General features: G+C 34.6%; 2 protein-coding genes and 1 non-coding gene across 5 annotated transcripts; 1 reads left to right on the top strand and 2 right to left on the bottom strand.

Annotated features, from left to right (window-relative positions):
- Positions 1-296: 296 nt before the first annotated feature.
- On the bottom strand, positions 297-3,831 carry LOC101258762 (uncharacterized). The gene is made up of 3 exons (XM_004241548.5): positions 3,517-3,831; positions 2,284-2,431; positions 297-2,067 (listed from the first exon to the last, which is right to left on the bottom strand). Exons 2-3 carry the CDS (start codon positions 2,423-2,425, stop codon positions 569-571), a joined length of 1,641 nt encoding a protein of 546 aa, XP_004241596.1. The 5' UTR covers positions 2,426-2,431; positions 3,517-3,831; the 3' UTR covers positions 297-568.
- Positions 3,832-5,561: 1,730 nt separating this feature from the next.
- U1.6 (U1 small nuclear RNA) lies at positions 5,562-5,726 on the top strand. Its single transcript, NR_137323.1, has one exon. It is a non-coding gene; the product is annotated as a U1 small nuclear RNA (small nuclear RNA).
- Positions 5,727-6,538: 812 nt separating this feature from the next.
- On the bottom strand, positions 6,539-10,168 carry LOC101259257 (UDP-glucose 6-dehydrogenase 5-like). 3 transcript variants are annotated; one of them, XM_026031647.2, is made up of 2 exons: positions 10,052-10,168; positions 6,539-8,182 (listed from the first exon to the last, which is right to left on the bottom strand). In XM_026031647.2, the coding sequence occupies exons 1-2, from the start codon at positions 10,104-10,106 to the stop codon at positions 6,735-6,737; spliced, it is 1,503 nt and encodes a 500-aa protein (XP_025887432.1). In that variant the 5' UTR covers positions 10,107-10,168; the 3' UTR covers positions 6,539-6,734. The 3 variants fall into 3 exon arrangements, with proteins under 3 accessions (XP_025887432.1, XP_025887433.1, XP_010322576.1); XM_026031648.2 differs by having other exon boundaries at positions 9,935-10,064; XM_010324274.3 differs by lacking the exon at positions 10,052-10,168 and adding an exon at positions 8,872-9,150.
- Positions 10,169-10,529: the final 361 nt, after the last annotated feature.

The following is a 10,529-nucleotide window of genomic DNA, read 5'->3' as shown; positions in this document are numbered from 1 at the left end:
GAACAATTTTTTGCAATATTGTTCATGCAGCCTTGAAATCATGTTCTTTGATCAACGGCAGTATTGTCATTGTAATCAGTCTGTTATAACAAACTATCAGAAAGTTAGTTACAAAGTGTGTGATTGAGAAATATAAATAGATGTATTACTTTGCCTTTTAGCTCAAATCAATGGAGCTTCTCTACTCTTCAATTCTCTGTTAAAAGCTTTACAGTTAATTTCAAAAACAAATTAAGTAATTGGTTCACATTTATGAGAAAGAGGTGATTGTGCATGATTATACAATGGTGCATCACTCAATATAAAAGCCTTTTTTTTTTTTTTCATTTGTCGAAAGATGGCTCAACTCGGCCATATAATTTACATATAAATTAATCCTAACCGCCTACCTCAAAACAGCTTCCTACTAACAACCAAGAGCAAGGTCGAAAATCTCAACTTTTATCCCTAACATGCTCTGTCCTTTCACCACTAAATAATATACAAGTAAAAATGGATCTCACTTTTGCAAGAAGTGTTCCAAGGATGATCCAACGGCAAAAAATAAACGGGTATCATATGCAACAGGTCAATGCTTGCTTAAACTGTGACCATCTCTGTGCTTGGAACTCCAGGCTTCGTCTCCAAACACTTCCTCAATCATAGAGCAAGTTGGTAACAAATCAACTTCATTCTTAGGACAGCTCAAGTACCCTCCCATATCCCATTCTTTACCATTAGATGGCTCCATCACAAAATCATGCCCACTGTCAATGCCAACACCAGCAAAATGACTTGCCCAGTGTTTACAATCATCAGTTTTTACCTGTGGTGTATCTGAAGAAGCCCCAGCTGCATCAGTGGTACAAGAGTTATCTTCAACATCATGGTTACCCACTTCATTTGAATGATGTCTGTCTAGAGGCTGAATATTGTGACCACAACTACTGTTATTATCAATCAATTCATCAGGACATGCTTTTGACACATCACTCAAGACCTTCCTCCTGCAAAAATTTATCGTCTGATAATCTTCCAAGGTTGCAACACCAGCTTCTTCATCATATGCTTGTTTTTCAGTCACATATATCTCATTGTGACCAGGATAATTTTGATATATTGGTGATTCAACCACAGAATCCTCGTCGTCATCTGTCATTTGAGCTCCCGTAGCAACAACATCATCATCAATCTCCTGCCATTCATCGTTATCACTGTCTATATTTGATGGGTCAAACCTATTCTGCTTGGCACGCTTCCGCAAAATAAAGACATTGAAGTAATAGCTAACAAGATCTCTCTTGCTCCGTGAAGGAAATTCAACAGCAAGGTGGTCCCAGAAATTCTTGCCTAATGCTGCAGGATTGGAAAATACAACTTCATGAAATAATTCCTCTTCCTCTTCACTCCATTTCTCTGCCACTATCTCTCCCATATCATAAACACCCAACCTAACAAATGTTTCCTCACCCAAGGCCGCCTTAAGTTTCTCCCTTGCTTCCATGATGTGCAACCGAACACATCCAAAGGAACCAGCATCTCCACAGGAGCACCCAATTCTTCCTGCTCCAACATTCTCCTCATGGTCTGCAGGTGATTCCAATTTAGGCATTGGGATGATACATGTCCCAGCAAGTTTATTTTCTTCATCATGATGATCTACAAAATCTGATTCTAGAGCTTGAGATGGAAGATTTGAGCTTTCTTGAGTGCTCTCCTTCACGGATATATTTTTACTATCATATGCACCCCATTCTGGTAATTCGGCTTGGAAATCTGGTCCAATGGGAACCGATTTCCGAGGAGGATTGTTGAAAAGAGGGGAATAGACCTCCATTGGATGAATAACAACTCGGAATGGAGGATCACTACTGTAATATTTAGAAGCCGTCAATACATGAAAAGGCACCTCGGACCTAATGTCTTCTTCGCTGGTGCTACTAGAGGTCCAAGAAGAGTTTGAAGCAGAGCCATGGATGCTCGTCTCAATTGCTTTCTCTGAAGAAACAGGGACAGCAGTCACATCGCAACTATCAGGTCTTTTCTCACTAAAAGCTCTGACTTCTGAAAATTTCTCCTCATCGCCACCTACCAAAGACCAAAAATTTAGATCATCCAAGGATGAAAATCCACAAATTAATTCAACATCCAAACGTGCTGCTAAAAGAGCAACCTCCTAATGAGAAGCTGTTTTCCAAGAGTATCTTAAGTTTGAGTAAATAAAACCATTCTAACCATTATCCACAAAGCAGTTAAAACAACGTAAATCATTTCAGGAATTTGATAGATTAATCTCTTCCTAACCTGAAGTGTAAGAGTTGGGAGCCACTGATTCACACGGAAACTGCAAAAAGGAAACTAGCTGAGTACTCGGTTCTACATGTCTCGGCTGCTTAGATGAAACCTCATACAACTTTTCTTCACTGTATGGTCTTTTTTGCACCATATTTAACTGCAAAAGGAAGTTGAAGAAGGTGTTAAGCAGATTCAGAAAAGGGAAAGTGGAGGAGAATTAAGTTCCATGAATTCAAAGAACGCAAACAATTCCATAAAACACAAACGGTATCCAGAGCATTCTGCAAACACAAAAAGTACATGACAGAGATGTAGACACAACATCCAGCATTGAACACAAAAATGAAATCTTTTTGGTCATAGCTAACCACAAAATTGATATTTTCTAACTACAGAAATATAACTTCCATAACCCCCAAAAAAGATACTTACAAAATACTGCACAACAACAGATACTAAACTATCAATAGCATACTAATAAAGAACAAGAGAAAAAATTCAGAGAGTATGTTGAGGGAAGTAGCAACATAGAACACCCCATATGATATAATAAAGAACAAATGTAGACAAGACTAGAAATTGTCAAAGCACAGTTGGACATTCAAGTAGATACACAGTTCACTCTGTTTCAAGCAAAGAATCAAAGTAATAGTTGAAAAGGTTGCCACTCAAGAGGTAGAGGACATAGTAATCATTTGTATAAGTTTCTAATTTGTAACACGTGGCACATGTACAGTGAAAATGGAGTGGCTCAGAGTTTTTGAAAGTAAAAATCTAAAATATTAAAAAATATATATTTTTGTTTATTTAATAAACAATTTTTTTTTTAAAAAGATGAGATCTTTGATTTTGAGCTAATTACTATCAATCGACAGTCCGTATCAGGAAATCGGACGTATTTTTACTGGTTTTGTTCTGGAAATCGTGACCTAAAATGATTTAATTACAATTTTATGAATTAAGAAACCTAACCCTAACCCTAGATCCCCAAATTTGAATTCGATGTAAAAAAATTCAAAAAATAATCAAATCGATCAGAAATGAAGCGACGAATCGCAGATCGAGCACGAACAAAAGCTGATATAACAAGAAAATCCTCAAAATAAAAAAAAAATCGATCTTTTTTTTTCTCAAGAAATCAAGAGATGATAACAAAATCAAGCTAGAAACTGAATTAATTTCATGAAATAAAGGTAGATCGAACAGATCTGATGAAAAAACCTATAGATCTGAAACCCTAACCTCGGAATTCGATTTCCAGACGGATAGATCCAAAAGAGGTACCAATCGATAGAGAATGAAACGAATTAGAAGTATCGGAGGTTGATTTGATCTTCAAGAAGAAAAATCAAGGTCGATTAAAGGGGTAGAAGATGAGAAATTGATTTTGGGGAAAAAATTGTTGACGAAAAAATAGAGGGTAAAGGTGGGTCAAAGGGGATTCGGTTATTGATGTGCCCGAAATAGTAACGCGTGTGGTCAAAAAGGGGCTCCGTAATCAGAGGTAATTACGGCAAATGCCCCTAGTATTGGAAAATAATGGCTGCCCCACGTTATATTTATGTGCTCAATCTGTGGGCTATAAAAGAGTTGGAAAATCATGGAAAAAAGTGATGTCACACGTATCATGTGCTAAACAGTTTTAAGTCATATTTTTTAAAATAATTATATTACCTATAAAATAAATAAATTTTTATCATAAGCATTAAAATTAGGCATAAATTTAAAGTAAAAAAGAAAATTGATGTGTATTTTAGAATAAAGTTACTTCTAATTATAAAGATGTGAAATTAAAATGAGAATTTTTAAATTAAGTAATTTCTAAATGTAAAAATATAGTATTGAAATGAGAATTTTAAATTTAAGCTATTTCTATTATAGAATATGACATTAAAATGAGAATTTTGAAGTTGAGTTATTTTTAATTATAGAAAAATTACATTCTTCTTTATACGAAATCAAAATGAAAGTATATCACGTAAATTAAGATAAAGCGGGTAACTCATTATTTCATAGCAAATATTTTCCATTAATGTCAAAATATTGCATGTATATAAGTTATTTGAACTTTTTTTCTAAAGAGAAATGTTTTTGATTTCACCTTTTTCAAAGTACTTTTTTTTTTCTCGACTCGTCTTGAATAACTTAGTTATTTGTTGTACATCCATCTCAACATAATCATTTGGCTACTCTCATCTTCTTAACATGCGAAGTTTTTGACTAACCAACACGTTGTGACTTTGTACATATGACATGGTTAGTCTGACCATCACTTTATAAAACTTGTCTTTTAAGGTTAGGTGATACATTTTTTGTCGCGTAAGATAATGATTTTTCATTATGTGTAACATCGTAGTCAATCTCTCAATTTTCTTGAATTATGAATCTAAATACTTGAATCTCTCTCTAGAATTGATTGTGTATCAACCGCTATTTTCATAGTTACCACACGAGTCATATCATTGAACTTGCACTCCAGATACTGTGTCTTAGTCCTATTCAACTTAAACCTTTTAAACTTGGAATTTATCTCCAAACCTCTAACCTATTATCAACTCTGCACACGTGTCTCAACAATCAAAATTATGTCGTCTACAAATAACATAAATTACATCATCTCCCATTGGATATGTTGTGTCAATTCATCCACCAGTATTGTAATTAGAAATGGACTAAGAATCGACCCCTGGTGCATTAACCTAATCTCCACTTGAAAGTGCTTAGAATTTTCTCCTAGTATCCTCATTGAGACTTGGCTCCGTCATATTTACATGTCCTTAACTGTTGTAATTTGTTTCACATGTATACCTTTAGCCTCCAGTATCTTTATACAACCCTCCTAGAAACTTTGTGGTAAGTTTTTTCTAAGTCCATAAACAACACATATAAGTCCCTCTTCTTCTAGCCTATATTGCTTCATTAATCACCTAATGATATGTATAATAATAGAATAATACGAGTATTGAAGTCAATACCTAGTTTGAGCAACATCAGCATTTTCACCCCAATAAATAAATAAATTGAACCTAAGTTTTTTTTTTCCCTACGTGTTTAGATTTCTCAAACATGACCTTTTAACGTTTAAAACTTGAGTTTTCTTTTCGTAAACAAAGAACTTGAGTTTTCTTTTCATAAACAAACTTTTCTCATGCTTGCGTCGAAGGATAAAATCTTTAGTATAGTAATTAATACGTACTCATTCTTTCATAGTTTTCCCACATCACAAGCAGAGAAGAGAAGTGAGCAAATGCAGTGGTATAGAATAAGGTCTGGGCTAACAGGCAAACATACTTACCTGGACGGGGTCAATGGGTAATCAAGAAGTTCCATGGCCTAGGTTGGTGACCTCCATTGCACTAAGGAGGGGTGCTTGCCTAAGGTCGACCCAAGTGGTTGAGCCTACGTCATAATTTGTTGTTGCAGAGGGGGCCTGTGTTCGCGCAGCCCCTACCCAAATCTAAGTCCAATATTTGTTAACTTTCAGTTCCAATCGATTAAGCTAGCCTAAATATTTCTAATATCTTTGGACTAAACTTTTGATTTGTGGCACAACAATTATAGTTACTTTCTAACTGTGGAACATTTAATATGTAATGTAAATTGTTGAAAGTGCACCACCTGATAAAGTTTAAGCAAAACCAGCAGCAATTGGCTAACAATGTACTTCAAAAAAACTTGCCTAACTGACTTAGCAAGAGGGACTATAAGTGTACGACAAATCTAAAAGAAGAAAAAAAAGGTCTAAAATTTACTAGAGGTTGGTTTGGCTAATTTATGTTATGATACCATATAATAGTGTCACCTCAAAAGTCGTAATTATTGACATGATGCAACTAAAAAATTAAAACTTGGAATTGTTTGTTTTCTTTCCAAAGTAACAGAAACTATTACATCATGAAGGAATATTGATTGTATTAAAGTGTTAAGGAAATACATGGGAGATATATATAGGAGATATAGGAAGGAGTACTAATCCTAATAGGACTAGGATTAAGGAGTACTAATCCTAATCGGACTAGGATTAGTACACAGTAAATACTAATATTATTTTATACTATTTATTTAATACTATCTGTTATTACATCAGTTCTAGTAAAGATTTAGAGTTTCACATATTATGGAGTAGTATAACAGTAACTACTATGCCTCAGCTCAAATAAGTTTCTATCGACTATATTAGTCCTCGACCATGTTTCTCCATTTAAATAATATATGGATCGGAGTTTCAATAAGAAAATGGTCAACCTGATCCAAACATGCAAGATTTATAACATAAAGAACTGATCATAATGCCATTAAATAGGCTGCTGAAGTTCACACACAAAAAAAACATGATATAAAGGTAAGCATTTTTAACAATGCTACTAGGAAACAACAATTGTAAGCTTGAATGGAAAAGACAAGAACTGGAAAAATATAAATAGATTTTGCTCTCATGTTCAGTGCTTATTCCAGGGGGGTTATGCCACAGCAGGCATATCCTTGAGCCATCCATCTAAAGGTTTCCCAATGGAGTAGACGATGAACCCGATTTCTCTGAGCTTCTGTTCATCAACAATGTTCCTTCCATCAAACACAAATGCAGGTTTTTGCATGTTATCATAAATCTTCTTGAAATCAAGAGTCTTGAACTCATCCCACTCGGTCAAAAGACAGAGGCCGTGGGCGCCTTTTGTGGCTGCATAAGCATCCCATACTACATTGAGTTGCTTCATCACAGTGGGGCTCATTGGCTGGAGGTGAATTGGATTATCCCAATCAAACTTTTTCATTGACAGATCCTTTCGGATTTGATCCTCAGTGACCTGTGGATCATATATGCTCAAGTTAGCATTGTCTCCCAATAGGCCTTTGCACACATCAATTGCTGGTGTCTCTCTAGTGTCACCTGTATCTTTCTTGAAAGCAAATCCAAGGATAGCAATCTTCTTGCCTGAAACTGTGTTGAACATAGAGGAGACAACTCGGTTAACAAACCGATTCTTTTGGTAGTCATTCACCTGAATCACTTGTTTCCAGTAGTTAGCAACTTCTTTGAGACCATTGCATTCACAGATGTAAACCAAGCTGAGAATATCCTTCTGGAAACAAGAACCACCAAAACCAACACTGGCATTGAGGAATTTTGATCCGACTCTCGTGTCCTTACCAACGGCATGGGACACTTGAGTAACATCAGCTCCAGTTGCTTCACAAAGAGCTGACATTGCATTAACTGATGAAATCCTCTGAGCCAGGAAGGCATTGGCAGCGAGCTTTGAGAGCTCAGCTGACCAAAGATTGGTGCAGATTATTCTGTCTTCAGGCACCCAATGAGCATAAACTTCCTTCAGGGCCTGGATTGCCTTTTGTCCCCCAGGGGTTTCACGTCCTCCAATTAGAATACGATCTGGATTAAAAAGGTCCTGAATAGCAGTCCCCTCAGCAAGAAATTCAGGATTCGAAAGAATTTGATACTTGATTCCATTGCTGTTATGCGTGAGTATTTTCTCAATTGCTTCAGCTGTTTTCACTGGAACAGTAGACTTCTCAACGACAATCTTATCATTCTTCGATACATCAGCTATCATCCTTGCAGCACTCTCCCAATATGTAAGATCTGCTGCTTTCCCAGCTCCAAGTCCTCGAGTTTTCGTTGGGGTGTTAACAGAAACAAAGATGATATCTGCTTCAGAGACATGTTTCTCAACTTCAGTGCTGAAGAAAAGATTCTTTCCTCGGCATTGTTTCACTATATCTTCAAGTCCTGGCTCATAAATTGGCAGCTGATCACTGTTCCAGGCAGTGATACGAGCAAAAGATATATCAACAACAGCCACTTCAATTGCAGGACACTTGAAGGCTATGACAGCCATAGTTGGTCCACCAACATATCCAGCTCCAATGCAACAAATCTTCACCATTCTTTCTGCAACATGAAACCAGATCAAAGGAAGAACTAAAATTCCCGAATAGCAACAAGTCTAATCAAAGAAATGGGATTTTTAAGCCTCCGCGCTGGATCATTTTTCTCTACAGGTACATCTCTTCGCTTACACGCATAAAATGAGAACTAACTATATTCCATAGGACACAGAGAATTCTGATAAGATTACTATATTTTCTTGCCTTCCTTATCTTCATCGAAAATTACCAACTTAGATATATAAATACACTAAAGAATATATTCAACATCAGTTGACAAAGACAATTTTAACGAGGCATATGTCACAACAAATGAAAAAGAAAACAAACGAAATGAAACCACCAATATTTATGATCAATGCACTTAACACAACAGGGAATAATAGAAAATGAGGAAAAGATAACAAGAGTTACACAAAAATTACCTCAAAGATGTACAACAGGGAATAATAGAAAATGAGGAAAAGATAACAAGACTTACACAAAAATTACCTCAAAGATGTACAACAGGGAATAATAGAAAATGAGGAAAAGATAACAAGACTTACACAAAAATTACCTCAAAGATGTACAACAGGGAATAATAGAAAATGAGGAAAAGATAACAAGACTTACACAAAAATTACCTCAAAGATGTATAACAGGGAATAATAGAAAATGAGGAAAAGATAACAAGACTTGCACAAAAATTACCTCAAAGATGTCACTTGTTGAAGAAAAAGAAAAACGAAGTAGTGGTGCCAAAAGAGCTTGTGTAATGGTGCAAATACTTCCATATATATACATAATGAGAAAAAAATTAGGCTATGATCTAAGCTATTAAAGTGCCAAAAGTCAGATTCTTAAGTTTTGTGTGGAATACTTCAACACGTTTTCAAGAGGTACCTTTCTGTAATAAACAAGGGAACGAAATTCAACTAATTTCTAGTGAAATTTTGGGTAAATAGTAAAATACAAGACTTTACATTACCACTTCTTTAAAACTTCAATGATATCAAGCAATGAAAAAATTGTGGGTGGAAAAAGGGATTAAAATATGGGGAATTGAAACGTTCGAGTTTAGATAGTCAACTAACCAAGCTATTAAGATTCTCCGGCTATCAAGAATAAATTAAAAAGCAGATAAACAATAATTATCATAAAGGTCTAAATTTGCGCAATACTTTGCAAAATGATCCAAATTTGTGCTCCTTTATATATAAGTGTGTTGCAACGAGATCGGTCCAAATATAATATTTTTATTTTACTAAAGGTGAAATCTTGAAAAACATATGAACCTTTTTTCTAAAAAAAAAATAAATCGATTTCGCCTTTGAACCATACAAAATGATCTAGATTTATCCTGAACATCAGAAAATAATTTGGATCTATCTTAAACCTTTTCCCTTTTCATTATTTGTTATCAAAAACAAATCATCAGTCTATGTCGGGATAAATCAATCCAAAATTCTGTCCTTTTTAGGGCTAGGAGGGATTGTGTATTCGAGTCACCAATGGTAAAAGAAGGAGCGAAACTCCACGCATTTAAAAAGAAAGACTGAGAGCGTGTCAAAACAATTCCTTTTTGTGTTTTTTTTTTTTTTGATAGATAAATCAATAAATCAGAAAGTGAAAACTAAATCAAGGAAAAAGATTAATTATAACTAAGACAATGTATAAAATATAGTTGACAAAAAAAACATCAAGAAACAAAGCCATTATTAGAGATATTGATTTAAATAAAAGGAACACAAAGTTGAGATTAACATGTTGATACCTGATTAAATGACCTTCTTTTAATTAACAACTCTAATTTTTTGCTTTCTCCTTTGTTCTTGTGGGGTTGAAATGAAAAATGAAAGTTAATTTATAGAAGAAAAATAAAAATACTTACCAAAATCATTAAGGCAATAATGAATTGTACAAGTAAAAAAATTTGCTTCCAACATTTAATAAGATATTCCAATTGAAGCTAATGTTTTTCATAAAGAGCTTCTACTAGTATAAGACAAACTTCTCTAAAATAACTAATTAATGATAAATTTGACTGGATATGAATACATAGATTAGTCCATTTTAAATAAGATGATTAGTAAATATTTAGAAAGATTATTATGTGGAAAATAATAAATATATAATATAATTACTAGAAAGATCTATAACAGAAAGGGGAAAACTAGAGTTAGGGCCCGTTTGGATGGGCTTAATAAAAGTAGCTTTAAAAAAGTACTTTTGAAAGTGCTGAAACTTATTTTTAAAATAAGCAGTTATGCGTTTGGATAAAAGTGCTGAAGTTGTTATGCCAAACGTGAAAAGGGAAAAATAGAAGAAAGAGATGTTAGGGTTATATGGATAATTTGGATATTGTATAA

The sequence above is a fragment of the Solanum lycopersicum genome, chromosome 6 (assembly GCF_036512215.1).
Source record: "Solanum lycopersicum chromosome 6, SLM_r2.1".
NCBI classification, from domain to species: Eukaryota; Viridiplantae; Streptophyta; class Magnoliopsida; order Solanales; family Solanaceae; genus Solanum; species Solanum lycopersicum.
This window is presented reverse-complemented; position numbering and strand designations above follow the sequence as displayed.